This window comes from Pseudophryne corroboree, chromosome 10 (genome assembly GCF_028390025.1).
Source record: "Pseudophryne corroboree isolate aPseCor3 chromosome 10, aPseCor3.hap2, whole genome shotgun sequence".
Lineage (NCBI taxonomy): Eukaryota > Metazoa > Chordata > Amphibia > Anura > Myobatrachidae > Pseudophryne > Pseudophryne corroboree.
In genome coordinates, this window is record NC_086453.1 from 323,768,739 (window position 1) to 323,785,532 (window position 16,794).

General features: G+C 43.0%; 1 protein-coding gene across 4 annotated transcripts in view; it reads right to left on the reverse strand.

Moving 5' to 3' along the window:
• The window catches only part of VPS13D (vacuolar protein sorting 13 homolog D), a 504,218-nt gene that overhangs the window by 344,446 nt on the left and 142,978 nt on the right, over positions 1-16,794 (reverse strand). For all 4 annotated transcript variants that reach the window (XM_063943541.1, XM_063943538.1, XM_063943540.1 and 1 more), the window contains exons 26-31: positions 11,404-11,581; positions 9,096-9,306; positions 6,910-7,081; positions 5,043-5,158; positions 4,040-4,252; positions 1,037-1,296 (exon numbers count right to left, since the gene is read on the reverse strand). In XM_063943541.1, coding sequence (XP_063799611.1) covers positions 1,037-1,296; positions 4,040-4,252; positions 5,043-5,158; positions 6,910-7,081; positions 9,096-9,306; positions 11,404-11,581 — 1,150 coding nt within the window. The remainder of the gene's footprint in view (positions 1-1,036; positions 1,297-4,039; positions 4,253-5,042; positions 5,159-6,909; positions 7,082-9,095; positions 9,307-11,403; positions 11,582-16,794) is intronic.

Sequence of the window (16,794 nt, forward strand, 5' to 3'; positions counted from 1 at the left end):
CACGCATTGGGACCGGTGACTTGCTTTAATCGCCACAGGTTCTATTCCCACTCGGCTGGTGGCGTGGACCCACCAACCGAGTGGGAATTCCTAGCGTTTGTCGGGATTCCATGGGTCGACATATCACCAGCTGTCGGGATTCCGGCGTCTCCTGATTGCCGGGATCCCGACAGTCCATATATATGGACTGCATCCCTGTGGATCAATGTTGCTTGACCACCAAGCTATCCTTCTTATTGTGTTATCACCAGAGCTGAGCAGATCATCTTCTACTTCTCATAATAAGCTTGGGGGTGAATTAACTTTTAAAATGCACGTTCCAAATGCACACGCCATAGGCAGAAAGGGACAAGTGACATAACAGACACATACATATTCTTGGTACTAGTTCTTAACGTTCTGATAAATTGCTTCCTCATGAACGGATGCAAATCGATCAATCTAGCCCATGCCTTTACAGCATGTAGATAATGGGTCCTCCTTACTGTACAAATTCCCCTTTTTGTTATTAGGCCTCACACCTACGGAAATGCCATAGTGCCTGCTGTAGATTGAGTTGTTCTTTAAGAGAAGTCCATTTATGGCCAGTTAGTCAAGTAGTTTCCAACTACTAAAACTACTACTAAAGTCAAGGAGCCATCCAATATAGATTTCAGAACTTGGGCAGAATTTCTGAATTATGGTTTCCTATGGTTCTAATACAGTTACCATGGAGATTAAATGCATTATAAACAAACATTTATATTATTTTTACCCAACACCATGATCAGGCTTAAAGTTGGGGTTGTTAGCAGAGAAACATTTTCCCCCTCATTAAAAAAGACAGGCAAGTATCGCACATGTTTTAATTATACGGTAGCCGACCAATCACTTTATTACAGTGTAGCAATGTTTAATACTTAGTACATGGTTTATTTCTATCTTCAGCGATGCAAGCATTATTAAAAATAAATGAACAAGTCTATAATAAATGACATTAATATACAGTATGCATGTCAGACATTACAAAACTATATAAATACCATAGATTTCTCACCAGTCACATTAATCTTTACTTCCAGCTGCTTTTCGGGAGTGATCTGAATAGAAGACCTCTTGGTGACAACACCAGACTTCACCGTTTTTGGAACCACAGGAGAAGAATTACTGCCTCTTTCTTCTCGGACGAGGTGATGGAATTTTTTTGTTTCGCTTGGCGTTTGCAGGAACTTGTGCACTAACACCAACCAGTCAAAGATTAAAAACACGCGCAGGTTGTTGAGGACGACGGTGAAGCAGGAAGTTTCCTTTGTTGATCTGTAGAACATGACAATGATCAGATTGAACAAATCTTGAAGAGTAAGGTAACAACTAAAGAACACGGGGGGGCAAGATTTGGGCAGGATGTCCAGCATTGGGTAGAATGTAAGAAGTGCATAAAGTCAACTGTCCGAAGTTCTGGAATTTATTTAATAGTAGAGATATTTTGGTAGCCTGTTTAGGTATAAATAAGACTCTGAGTAAGGTACATGAGATAGCCAAGACGGACCGATAGCTATAGTGTGGATACCCTATCTATGGCTATAGGAATATACTGTGTGCAGTGAAAGATGCCTGCACAATTCCTTTAAGGCTGCAGCATATAGCTATAATATGAGCTTTATGAGATATTTTATATGCACGTGTCCACACTGAAGAGTATTAATAAAGGATTAAACACATGTGAAGATATCTGTGACATGGGCCCTCATTCCGAGTTGTTCGCTCTGTAAAAATCTTCGCATCGCAGCGATTTTCCGCTTAATGCGCATGCGCAATGTCCGCACTGCGACTGCGCCAAGTAAATTTGCTATGCACTTAGTAATTTTACTCACGGCTTTTTCATCGGTCTGGCGATCGTAATGTGATTGACAGGAAATGGGTGTTACTGGGCGGAAACAGGCCGTTTTATGGGCGTGTGGGGAAAAACGCTACCGTTTCCGGAAAAAACGCAGGAGTGGCCGGAGAAACGGAGGAGTGTCTGGGCGAACGCTGGGTGTGTTTGTGACGTCAAACCAGGAACGACAAGCACTGAACTGATCGCAGATGCCAAGTAAGTCTGAAGCTACTCAGAAACTGCTACGAGGTGTGTAATCGCAATATTGCGATTACTTCGTTCGCAATTTTAAGATGCTAAGATTCACTACCAGTAGGCGGCGGCTTAGCGTGAGCAACTCTGCTAAAATCGCCTTGCGAGCGAACAACTCGGAATGACCTCCATGGTTCACACTCAATGATTTTTCAATAATCACAGTTCTGTTTGCAATACAGGTTATATGAACATTGAGCTTGTGAAATTCTCATGAAAGATACTATAATGAAAAACTGTGCACTATTGGGTGTTTGATACACTAAGATATTAGATCATAAGAATATTATGACAAGGGATAACTGATTATTCACTGTTGGCAGCCGATCTAGCTGCTATTAAGTTTTACTACTATGTCATAAGAGGATCGAGACAATTGTATCTATCCTTTGAAACAGTTTAAAGAGTCAGCTAGAATCCAATTCTCACAGTGATAGTTATCAACTTTCCCTTAGTGGATACATTTGTATCACTCACACCTCATGTCTCTCTTTTTGCGGTTATAATACCATGCATAAAGCTTAGGAGAACATCCAAATGCTTTGGGGATTTAATAACCAAGCCAGAGCTCTGAAATTAACTCTGTGAGATACTGAAAGCAATAAGCACACAGTATTTGCTGATTATTTCATTGAGAATAACCATTGATACCACCACATACAGCCTATTATTAGGGTATTATTAACATATATCACATATAAAGATATCTGGAGTCTTGCTTCTTCAACGGTCCCACACCCTAGATCCCGGGAGGGATTAGTTAATTAAATAATATTAAAAAAAAAAAAAAAAAGAAATTTAGATTCCCTAGGGGTTCCGTTATAATTAATAGAAAGGTAGTGGAAGCTTTAACTACAGATATATAGGTATCACGGACTCCTAACACACTCTTCATTACTCAGAAAACTTTAATAGTTGTATACAAGCCAATCCCGTGACATCTAGGGCGCAGTAATTTTTATTTTTAATCACGATTTCTTTCTTATTCACATCATTCTATTTTTCCTTTTAAAATTTGCTGGTTTCTTATTGAATATTATAATAAAAGTTATATTTTAATATGTGCACCACTATAGGGCATTTCGAACCTTTTCTCTCTTTTTCCTATACCCAAGACGGAGCCTGATAGCCAGAGAGGTTGCCCAAGATTGGAAAGGCTCTTAGATTTGTGTAAATAATTACAGTGTACCAGCTTGGACATTTACAGAATTCATATACCAGAACAAGATTTACACAGATTACCTATTCCTGTTTGTAGCTGAAGGCACAGGCAGAATATGATAGTTATATAGAATGTCTATAGAGACACGGACTATTAGGTGCATTACCACCATAGGCTGCAAGTAGAAACCACCTAATGCAGGCCTGGCCAACCTATGGATCTCCAGCTGTTGTGAAAATACAAGTGCCAGCATGCCCTGCCGCAGATTTGCTATTAGGAAATGCTGAAAATGTGGCGAGGCATTCTGGGATGTGTAGTTTCATAACAGCTGGGGAGACACAGGTTGGTTAGGCCCGAGCTAGTGGAAGGTAAGGCACAAAGCTGCCGGAACTCGTGCTTAATTGAATATGCCCCCCAAGACTTGTGCCAGTTCTGAAAGATGGATTTATCAGCAAGTTTCAGTACCGGCTCAAGGCCAGACATTTCAGCAAAGACTCAGCAGATGGATACAGTGGCCAGATCTGAATGTACTGCAAGACTTCAATGGAATTTACAACACGGGCAGAACTCAACAGTTCTAAAATATTGCAAAGACAATGGCAATATAGGATTATTGTGTACAATGCAGAGGACAATAAATAGAGATGCAGGATAATATTCACAACACTAAGAATATATAATCGTAAATATGAAAAGAATGGCCACAGGTAACATAATAGAGACGACTGTTGGAGAATGTCTTACGTACGGAGTTACAGGTGCTTTCCTACCTGTGGTGTAACTCAATCTGTAAGGAGCCGGGGTTGCTGTTGCTTTTTGACGGTTGCAGGATGCAGTTGAAAACATTGGGTTTGTGGGCAATGGGTGGTTTGTGTCCAGCAAATCGAGTGTCAAAGGCCATCATAGAGTGGGAAACCAGGTTAATGGATGTAGTCTGGTTTGAGAAGCTCTCAAAAAGCAGTTTAGACTTTTTAAAGTCAAACCTAAACATTGTAAAGAAAACCATTAATTTACAAAGAGGGCTGCAACATAAATTCTATTTAACTAGCTATGTTATCAAACGTCCTTTTCCTTACAGACTTCAAATGCTACGTTATAGGAAGAATCCATCCTATTATAGGGGCTTAAACATAACAGTATTTGAAGTAGGAAGCACGTTACGTGGCACTTGTTCCCTATGCACATTGGAGAAGGCCATTTAGTAAGCAGAACCAATATCGGAGAGAATGCAGTCTATAAATGAGCTACTGACATCAGTGAGAAAGGTTAAGGGTCACTCAGATGACCCATGTTCACGCAGATGATCTGCTCCTGCGTCCTTGGGCAGAAGTGTATCAGAGAAACCGGCAGGAGGGGTCTATTTACACAAGACGCCTCTCCTGTGGCATTAGCATATTCTCGTAAACCAGCTGTGGCCAGAGATGCAGCTGATGTATCTTCTGCGCCAATCTCTGAATTGGGCCTAAAAAAAAAAAATCTAACTTGATAATCACACTATTTGGGGATTATAATATAACTACTCTATGGTAAAAAACGTTATATCGGTCTCCCACAATAGAACACATTAATTAATTTCAGCATATTTAATTTGACTGATTGTCAAATAAAAACACATTTCCTATATAATAAGAGAACCATATTCTGTTATCTACCTGCAACCAAACAGCATTTGTAATAAAAACAATTATGTTCTTTGCTAATTTTCTATTTGTGAACAAATGTCACCTCCATTTACAGTCAGGATACTGAATCCCATTATTGTTCTGTCCTTACCGCGCCAATGAATGGCTTACTCCATCTTTCCCTTTGTCTTCAAGAAGCTCCAAGCTGACATTGACCATGTCGATGAGGAAAGATACGCCTGTGTAGACCTCTCCACTTAGAACAGTCTGCGGATACGAACAAGATTATTCGTCACCTGGCTGGGAGGCCACCAATAAATCTCACTAACACCAGTGGGGTAACTGGAAAGCTGGGTGTTTGCGCCCTCTCCGTTCTTCCAGCAACAAGACATCAAGCATCTCCATCCATCTATCGTCCAATATATCGTACCAACACTAATCGTATAGTGTGTTCCTGGCCGCCGTTCATCGAACTGCCCCACGGGATGTGCTGCATGTCCAAAGGGATGATTCTACTGCCAACGAGGGGGATACGGTCGTTAGGTAGACACAGTGTAGGTCGACATGTACTAGGTCGCCAGGTCAAAAGGACGACGTGATTTTTTCACATTTTTTTTTCCTTTCATTTATTTGACTTTTTCATACTTGACAATCCACGTGGACTACAATTGGGAACGGTAGCGAGCCATGTGAGGGGACACGGTGTACTAATGGGGGTTCTCCGCCACTTTATGAAGAAAACAACACCAAAAAAAGTCCAAAAACCCATGTCGACCTAGTACATGTCGCCCTAATGACCATGTCGGACTTCCATGGTCGACCTAAATTGAGTTTGCACAATTGTTAACGGACAAGACATTATTAATGCCATTATAGAATAAAAACCCATAAAAGGATCCCTGCGTGTATGAGTTAGATGGATGGAGATGCCTTGATGTCTTGTTGCTGAAAGAACTGAGAGGGACCAAACACCCCAGTGATTTTAAGGAATGAAAAGGATACCGGCTACCAATGTAAGATACAGCCATACGTGTGACTGTGTTGGGTATGTGAGACCGCCGGTTACAATACAGACGGTGGGATCCCAGCTGTTGCATGACCAACGGGGGGGCAAGCACAACGAAGGCCCTTGAGGGCTCGCTGCGCTCATCACAGGTTCTGTTCCCCACTCTATGGGGAAAATTTACTAAGATGGGAGTTCTATTTAAGATGGGATGTTGCCCATAGCAACCAATCAGATTCCAGGTATTATCTTCTAGAAGGGGCTAGATAAATGAGACGTAGAATCTGATTGGTTGCTATGGGCAACATCCCATCTTAAATAGAACTCCCATCTTAGTAAAGTTACCCCTAAGAGTGTCGTGGACACCCACGAGTGGAACAGTCCCAGTTGGTCGGCATGTCAACCAGCAGGATTTTCAGATGCCGTGATCCTGGCGTCTGTATTGTGACCGGCGGCACATAAACCCGTGTGAATACATGTGAGGTCAGAGTAGATTGCTCAGCTGTTTCACAACAGAAAGCCCTGCACTTCTAAAGCAATAACACCTATAATCAGTGCTCTTTACTACACAAAGCAAAATGATGGCTTTTAAAATGACTCCAGCTTCCAAGTGCAGTAAACATGATTCATTAGTAATTAAACAGCAGTCCAGGAGGGACAAATAGCTCAAACAAAGGGAAACGAAGTGTTTTAAAATTAGGTTTTTTTACACAGTGATTCAATCTTTAAAGAGTCCTGGAATTTCCTAGGTGTGACTGACTTGTGTACACTGCCCACCTTCATATCCCAATTACAAAGAGAACATCCACCTCTTGCATGCCGTTCCATATATGCCATCATTGGGAAACGGCCTGATTACATGCTAAACAGAATAACCCCACGATAAATACTTTATTAAGGTCTGTAAATTACTTAGGTTTAGTAATACCATGTAAACACAAGTATTATTATCATTACACAAGTCCTAAGCATGCACTTTCTCTCAATATTTCCATAAGACAAAGTAATCTCCTACATGAATCCGTGGATCTTGCAAGTCGTACGGCCGCATAAAATCATCAATAGGTTCTCCCAGGTTATTCTCCAACAGGCCTCGGATTAGTTTATATTTACTCAAATCCAGTGAACAGTGAACAGAGGATAAACTGCCGTGAATTGACATATCGGGAACAAAATGGTTTATTTCTCTGGGGAGAAAACAAAGAAACAGTTTCGGGGTTTTAATAATAAAAACAAATCTTGTTTTTATATATATATATATATATATATATATATATATATATATACATACACACTATATATATATATATATATATATATATATATATATATATATATATATATACACACACACACACATACACTCAGATTTTAGACTAAAGGAAAGTGAAATACCTAGTATCAATGATTGACTGGGTCTATTTACTAACCATAGAAACTTAATGGGACACAGACTTGAGCTATACACTGTCAGATTTTTTGGGAATTTGTAGGCACCAATATCTGAGCTACACGTGTAGAGATTTTTTATTTTTTTTAAAGTTACTGATTTTCTGCCACATCACACCGCATTTGTATATGTCCGCCCACAAGGCGGACGACATAGTGACAGGAAAACAAAGGAAATATGGGCAGATTATCGAGACTGCTCAATTTCGGGAGATTTTGGCTTTGGAACGACAGATCGGAAAATCGATTGTTCGTGTTTGTTTGTACACACTATACGAAAAATCAGGACGATGTCCCAATTATTGGCAAATCAGCCCAGTAATTGTAGTGTACTTAGGGGGTAATTCAGATCTGATCGTAGATGTGCTAAACTTAGAACATCTACGATCAGTTACTCAGACATGCGGGGGGACGCCCAGCACAGTGCTTTTACCCGCTGAGTAGCTCCCTACCTGCGCAGCCTAGCTGTAGAGGCACACGGCTACCCGCCGCGTCCCGGGTCGCAGCCGCTGCATGTGACATCACATGGCTGCGGCAGCCCGCAACGGTCTGGACACATCTGTGTTGCTCCAACGGCGTTCTCATGTCATTGGCACGCCCCCTCCCTCACGCAACTGCCTGTCAATCAGTCACAGGCGATCGCAGCCCTGCGATGCTGTTAGCATCTCACTGGACCTCCCGGGGTGCGCACGGGGACAAAGAGCTTCAGACTGCAATCGCAATTACCCCCTTAGCTGTAAGCTAGGTACACACTTGAATAATCATTCTTGAGATCTAATTCTTCACACAATTACACTTACAATTGAAAGTCCAGATGAACATGCAGATTCATGCGTACACAACATTACAGTCTACCATTCCATCTGTGATCCTCATCTCTTGAAACCATCTGCTTAAAAGGTCATGACTGCAGGAGCAGCAGTATAAGTATTGGACAGAACAGTCAGTAGTGTTCACACACCTCCAGGTTTGTCCGACATTGTACCATCATAATTCATTAATAATAAGGCACCCGTAAAAACCCGGATCTTCAGATCCGATCGGTTTTCTTCTGGAAAAACAAGATCGTAGGTGCGTATGCACTCTTAAGATATCTCACGAACAGGTCGGGAGACGGAAGATCTTTGAAACGATTATACTGGTGTGTACCGGTCAAAAATGGATCTCCTATTAATCCTCTCCTTCAGTGCCAGGGAGCTCATATTTCAGGTAGTAACAAGGAATAACAATGTTTCTGGGGCAAATAAACAGGAAAATTAATTTACTCCCAATCTTTTCGAAGACACCAGAGTTCATAAACGGCTTACAGAGGGATGCGGTCAACATCCCACTGGACGGGATCCCGGCGGTCGAAATACCGACCGCCACAATCACAACATATTCTTCCTCCGTGGGTGTCCACGACACCCATAGAGAGAGAATATAATAGTGTGCCGAGCGTAGCGAGGCACCGTGCCCGCAGCGTGGCGAGCGGGCACCAAGAACCAAGTCATACACGCCTACCTCCCTGGAATGTACCAGGGCTCACACATCTTTGGGGAGTTGGGGACTCTTGGAACATTAGGTAACCCTCCCATGATATATAGCACTGTGCCGCAAGGGGCGGGGCCTAAATGTCAGAAGTCCCAGCCTCGCACCCCACAAGAACTCTCCTAAGCAAGTACTACAGGATATTTGCTGGAAAAGTCCTGCTAATGTAACGCCAAATATTTAGAAAATAAAATCCCAATGACTCCAGTATCTTCTACTTACTTATCCAAATTCCTCTCCAGCTGCAATTTCAGTCTGCACTGTTCTGTGAGGAGGCTCCCACCCATCTGTCTCACGCAGTACGAAGGGAAGGACAGGTCCGATCGGGACTTCTCCAAACATTCTGCAGTATCTCTAGGTCGTCTCTCTGCAGCAAATATGTCCATGTCCTGCAGGTCCACCACAATGCAGTCTAACAGGCAGGTGTACTCATCTACAGACAGAAAAGAACATGGGCCCTCATTCCGAGTTGTTCGCTCGTTCTTTTTCATCGCATCGCAGTGAAAATCCGCTTAGTACGCATGCGCAAAGTTCGCACTGCGACTGCGCCAAGTAACTTTACTATGAAGAAAGTATTTTTACTCACGGCTTTTTCTTCGCTCCGGCGATCGTAATGTGATTGACAGGAAATGGGTGTTACTGGGCGGAAACACGGCGTTTCAGGGGCGTGTGGCTGAAAACGCTACCGTTTCCGGGAAAAACGCAGGAGTGGCCGGAGAAACGGTGGGAGTGCCTGGGCGAACGCTGGGTGTGTTTGTGACGTCAACCAGGAACGACAAGCACTGAACTGATCGCACAGGCAGAGTAAGTCTGGAGCTACTCTGAAACTGCTAAGTAGTTAGTAATCGCAATATTGCAAATACATCGGTCGCAATTTTAAGAAGCTAAGATTCACTCCCAGTAGGCGGCGGCTTAGCGTGTGTAACTCTGCTAAATTCGCCTTGCGACCGATCAACTCGGAATGATGGCCATGGTCATATAACCAATTGTATGCCTGTGTGCTGAATGGGACTCTTGGAGACTGTGGGGTGTATTCAATAGCTTCTGACAGATTTTGGTCGGAAGGGGTTCCGACCTATTAAAAATGCTTTTTTCCGACAAGTCGGGAAGTCCCAACTTGTCGGAAAACACGTGGATTGTCGGAACAGCTGCTGATCCGCGTGCTTCTGTCGGAAATGGGGCCAAATCCGACAGGTTTTGGCCCCCTTTCCGACAAACTCAATCCGACTTGAAAACAATTTGGATTGAACTGAGGAGACGGGGAGCAGTGCGGCGGGCTACGGGGATCGGGGATGAAAGGAACCTTGACAGCCGTCAGGCAGCTCTCTCCCAACAGCGCCTCCCCCCCACTGCCGTAGACATGTCCCCCCGCCGGCCTCAGCTCTCCCCGCCGTCCACCGCTCTCTGCCCCCCCCCCCACCGGCCACTGCTCTCTGCTCCACATGGCAGCCGCTGACAGCAGCGGCAGTACAGGACACCGGTAACGGCCAAATCCGACAGTTGAATTTGGCCGTTAATTGAATAGCCCTTGACGGATCCATTCCGACAAATGCATGTTAGAATGGATCCGACACTTATTGAATACATCCCTGTGTTGGTTTATTCATTTTCCTAAAAAAAATAGTTTCGTTCTATCACTCTCAAATGACCCATTTTATGATATTGATACAAGCAAATACAAGTAAAGATAGACACTAAACAAATGAACATCATAACTTACCCCCTCATGTTAATTAAACTGCACAGTAATAGGGGTTATTCAATTAAGTGCAGTTTTTACGACTGGTTGAAGAATGGCACTAATTCGACACAGGGTATTCAATTGCGGGATTGATGAATCCATTTTCGCCGTTTCACTTTTTTTTGTTGAATCGGTATGGGGGAAAATTGCACCAAAAATGGGAGCGAATTCACCAAATCACGTGTACCGGCAGCGAATTCGCCGATACATGTGGTTTTCGCCAGTGCCGGATATTTCGACCAGTCGAAAAAAATAGTCACGGGCATTGAATAGGTCGAATGCAAAATTCGACCTAAAAAACGGGCGAAAAGTGCATTTTCTTCGAATGGTCGAAAACACGGCACTAATTGAATACCCCCCTAGTCAGAGTTCTGCAGGTTGGAGGCTTCCATACATTACACAGAGATAAAATATTACTTGTGATATCCTTATAATCTACACAATCCCATATAATACACAGGTAATACTAAAGTGACAGCACCGCTACTCCCAGGTGATAAATACACTGTCTACAGAACTACACATTTATTATCGTCGCTATAAAATGAAACCATTCGGATGATTAATTGGATGCTATGGGACTATGCGTGACACTGTAGAACTTGTAATACAATATACTGCTCTGGGACAATATATACCCTTACAAGGAGGTGACGTCTGAATTCACCGCATACTGATAAAGGTAATAGTGACAGCGGACAATAAAAGACACATAAAAAGGACAATAGACAAAAGTATCACAAAATAGCCTCTAACGCAGAATACGATGGATGTGATTTCAGTTCTTACCAGGGCTATCGGGACAGTTAGTTATATTACAGTCTTTTGTCTCTTTTCTAGATTTCATGCTGGACGCCATAACTAAACCTTCCACGGGATCACAATCCACGTTTGTCTTGACGTCAGTCCTCTTAGTACTGACTTTATGCTCTGGAGTAACGATGGGAGAGGAAGACTGACCTAAACTCTGACAGAAAAGGAAAAACAAGATTAGTTGCAAAAATATAGCTAACCACCACAAAATACACAAGATTATCTTAAATCACAACAGCAGAGACAGAACTGTTGGTCTTATGCTTAAAGCCTAATATATTTTACAGATTTTTTTTAGGATGATAATTACTGTATAATATATTTCTGTAAATATCTGTATTATTACAGCAGATTATACAATATATTTGCTTCTCCCGCAGGGCCCAACTCACAGCACCCAAAAAAAAAGTAGTTATACAGATGCGTCCTTCTATATCAGAGCTGGCCAAACCGGTCCTCGAGATCTACCAACAGTTCACATTTTCCAGACCACCTAGTTGGTGCACAGGTGTAGTCATTACTAATTAAGATGTGCTGCATTCATTCCTAACTGACCATCTTACAGATCCCCAGGAGGCCTGGAAAACATGAACTGTTGGTAGATCTCGAGGACCGGTTTGGCCAGCCCTGTTCTATAGCATCCAAAAGTTATGAGTCGCGGCACACAGGGCGCATCAGAGCCGCCAGCTCCTGTGCGACTCGGCCAATGTGTCTTTTTCCCCCGAAAATGCATCTAATTCGTATTACTATAAGCAGACTACACCGATTAAAATGTTATGCGGCATGTGTATATTCTATCTGCAACTGCAGATGTATCTGTATACAGAATGCTATGTGGAAAATGCTGTAACGTAGCATTCCTTACGCAGATACAGCCGCAGCTGCACTCAGAATATACACATGATGCATATCATTTTAATCAGTGTAGACTGCTTGTGCATCGTATTCGCATGGCGATGTGAAAGACGCTAGTAATTAGTAAAAGCACTCGGGACTAGGTGCGACTAGAAGGGCTGTTTAACATGACAACAGAGAGGGAGGACACTTTTGTAACTAACAACCCCGTAACCCGCAGAGCCGAGCCCCTGGCACAGCTCTTGGCGTGCTCGCAGATCTGGTAGCAAGTGATTGGCTTGCATGCATCCTGACCAGTGAGGAGCTCAGTTACAGATGTGTCCTTCTACGCTATTTGAGACTAGGTGTGTAAGGACACATCTGTATAATGATTAATGTCACTTAGCATTTTTGGCTGACTTAAGGCCTGCGGGCCACCTTCCAGCCATTGTAGCCACAGTTTGGGGACCAGTACCTTACCATAGACATCTTACTGGTTTGTCAATGAAAGAATACATACATGGTAACAGTAAAACCCACTGGCTTATGAAATACATCAAGCAGCAACTACCATGGTCCTGTTTTAATATATTAGTTGAAGGACATGGTCACCGACAGATTCCCCCTAATGCCCTGTGGGCCATGCTGCGCGTTTCAGTAGTAGCCCGTCCCCGCTGGTGCCGCTGCTGTATGGTCTCCGAGTGTGCTGAGTGGAGATTGGAATAGCAGACTCGTTGTATTCTGTCTGAGTGGACCGAGCTGCATTAGCCCGTGTTGGAATCACAGCGCTGTTTTTAGCTTCTCTTCCCCTCTGTCCACGTTAGATGAGTACTCACTACAGTTACGAAGCAGGTGTGGGCTCTGAACAGCGGATTCCTGCTACTTGAGGGTAGGGAGGAGTTGTATTTGTCATTTAACATGTCAAGTCTATAGACTTATTGATACATTTACAGAAATGTGTTTAATCACTTTAAGAACATGCAATAACTTCCAAAATCACCTTCAAAAACCCATGCATGACACAGAATTGAATACGAAGCAGAGAAAACAGCATACTACCAAAATAAGAAAACATCTGTCTGCGGAACCGCTGTCTGGAGGCAGGCCATCTGCTAACGTGTTGTGATGAAAACTGCTAATTGGTTATTTTAGATCGATCAACAAAGAACGTTTTATTACCCGTTGTAGCACAGAGATAACGCAACTACCCCAGTAATTCTGATACAATATTCCTACACTCCAGAAAGCAATCTATGCTTAGCCATTGTACACACACCTCACTTCGGTCCTTCTCTGAAATCTGTGTCTCATTGCAACAAATACATGTTTATTAATCACCTAGCAAATCCATCTGTTCTCCGGTTTCCAGCGCTGATCTGCTGAGACTTCTCAATCTAAGTGGTAGGTTTACTAAGCCACGATTTTTGCAGATTCTACCTGGCATATTTAAAAAAGGTACTTACAGAAAATACAAAATGACGATTGTTTTGCATTAAATATCATTGCCCTTTTAAATCTGGCAGGAAAAAGCTGCAAAACTGGAGGAAAATCCACAAACTATGCCCTGTACAACGCAATCTCCAGCACTGTCCTCACGATCTACGGTTCACCTCTATCTGGTTTAAACCTCCTATAGGGAATATCCATAAAATGTTTCATGGTACAGTAGGTGTTATTACACCGCAGCTTTCACGTTGTGGACACCTTTTGTTGCTAGCCCTGCGTAGGTGAAAGTGCTCAAAGACTCCTTTTAGTTCATGCCTTTAAGATGACAAATTTACATCTGGTTACAATTCTTGCTTTGCTTATTTTGCTTGTCAACAAATCACTTTGGAGCTTAAAACAAAACGGACAGTCCCCCAATGCTGCAACTGAGACACTCATATAATCTCATCTGCTGCATCAAGGACCGCATCTCAAACCACACAGAAGGGCAAATGTATTAAGCCTGGAGAAGTGATAAAGCAGTGATAAGTGCAAGGTGATAACGCACCAGCAAATCAGCTCCTGTCATTTTACATATTGGAGCCGATTGGCTGGTGCGTTATCACCTTGCACTTATCACTGCTTTATCAATTCTCCAGGCTTAATACATCCGCCCCAGAGTTCCCATGCACCAAGGCACACAGACGTAAGAGGCCATCATACAGGAAATGTAGATACAAAAGAGAACAAACACTGCAGCCAGCACTTATGGAATTGTGTGGATTATGGATAGAACGTCATGCATATCTGTATGAGACTATACATCGTAGTAATGGAGGATGCAACTTGTATAATTACAGAGAACTGTACATACTGTCCATTCATACAGTAACGGAGTAGGTTTGCTTTGGACATAGTGCAAATGAAACTAGAAATAGTACTTGTACAATCCAGCAGAATTCCATATAGTTTAGACCAGTGGTTCTCAAACTCGATCCTCAGGACCCCACACGGTTCACGTTTTCCATCTCACCCCGCAGCTGCACTGTGTATCCCCAACTGTCACATTTTAAAAATCTACAGGTGACCTGCAAAACATGAACCGGGTGGGGTCCTGAGGACCGAGTTTGAGAACCTGTGGTTTAGACAGTCAAACTTTAGAACCCTTCAAGGAAACGCTATACCTTTAACAACACTGGATCCTTGTAGGAAGACCCGTGTAAAATTAAGTCCTTCAGAACAAATACAAAATACTTTAAAATCAGACATAATTGATCAGTCGACCAAAACACATGTAGGCAGCACAGACGGGGAAACGCTTTTTTATTGAAGTTGCTGGATCTAAAGTTTTGGCCCTAGCTCCAAAGTCTTTGAGATCTGGTCACCCCTGCTACAGATGACAATCTCAAAAGTCCTCATGTTATAAGTCTGGTCCTTGTCTTACTGATCTCCATGCGCACTACAGATGTGAGGATGATTCTGCTATTGGGCAGTTGGACCTCACTTCATCTAAGCTATGACAGGGCCTGGTTCTGAGTCACATGCAATGCAGATATTCGCACAAATGGTCAATGTTTTAAACTGCGCATACGTCTAAGTCGCTGAAAAGTCTCATAGCACAAGTGTCCCATGGGGTGTACGCACAGGGGCGCAGCTGTGATTGAGATGGTCTCAGAAACGTACCAAGTGTTCCTGGGCGATGACTAGGAGGTTGCTATACAGAGGCATGAACACGGTTTGTGTTATGGCAACTTCTGGGAATATGGCAGGCGTGCTGCTGAACTGACCGCAAACTTTGACGCTTAACTGCACACATCAGGGCAGTCTTAACAGCAATTGTAAGCTCTGGGAAAGCAATGCACTGGGGCAACAACACACCCATTCACGGGTACCAATGAAATATCATAACTTACCCCTCCTTCTGTCCATCTCTCCACTTTCCTCCATACAGTGAATGGCTGTCAGCACTCCGATTGGTGGATAGCTCCAGCCCTCTACCAATCAGCATGCTGACAGCCATTCACTGTCTGGCAGCAGGCTGGAAGGTGAGTCAGAATGCTGTCTTGCGACAATGAGTGTGTGACCACCACCTGCCTCTGATTAAAGTCCCCTAGAATTATAGGTCACTGGACAGTGGGCCTATACGTTAAGATGGTCCTGGTTTTGGATCATATAGGAGGCCACACTCTGATGCAGAATGGCTGGTGAAAGTTTCAATGGTGCAACTGATGGTTGCATTTAAAGAAGTCCCAAGCGTCATTTCTGCATCTAAAGATGCACAACGTGGGAGTCTCAGTCCTTAGACACGCGGCTGTACACCAGGGAAGAGTTTGTATTAGCATAAAGTCGTATATGTAAAACCGGCAAAAGACGCACACACGTACTCTGTAGCATCCAACTCAGAACCAGGCCACAGTGTTTATATCCTGATGTGGGGAAACTATGAAATGCGGGATGCGGTTAGCAGTATGCGTGCAGGATGCAGTATTTACCCACCATGCAAAAAACAAGCTTGAATTTGGCCCCCGTGCAGTGGCAGATGGTTTGCTCATCTGCATATTTGTACGTAACTCTAAATAAGCCCCACTGTCATTTACCCAAATGCATAAAATCAAAACAATAGCAGCACATTTTCCACTATACTGTAGAAACACATAAACAAGCACATCCAATTCCAAGAACAATAATACAAGAGAAATGACATGGTCGTATATACAGAAAAAGGAAAAAATAAGAATTTACTCACCGGTAATTCTATTTCTCGTAGTCCGTAGTGGATGCTGGGTACTCCGTAAGGACCATGGGGTATAAACGGGCTCCGCAGGAGACTGGGCACTCTTAAAAGGAAGATTAGGTACTATATCTGGTGTGCACTGGCTCCTCCCTCTATGCCCCTCCTCCAGACCTCAGTTAGGGAAACTGTGCCCGGAGTACAAGGAAAGGATTTGGAATCCAGGGTAAGACTCATACCAGCCACACCAATCACACCGTACAACTCGTGATAACTATACCCAGTTAACAGTATGAACAATAACTGAGCCTCTCTCAACAGATGGCTCATACAATAACCCTTTAGTTAAGCAATAACTATATACATGTATTGCAGAG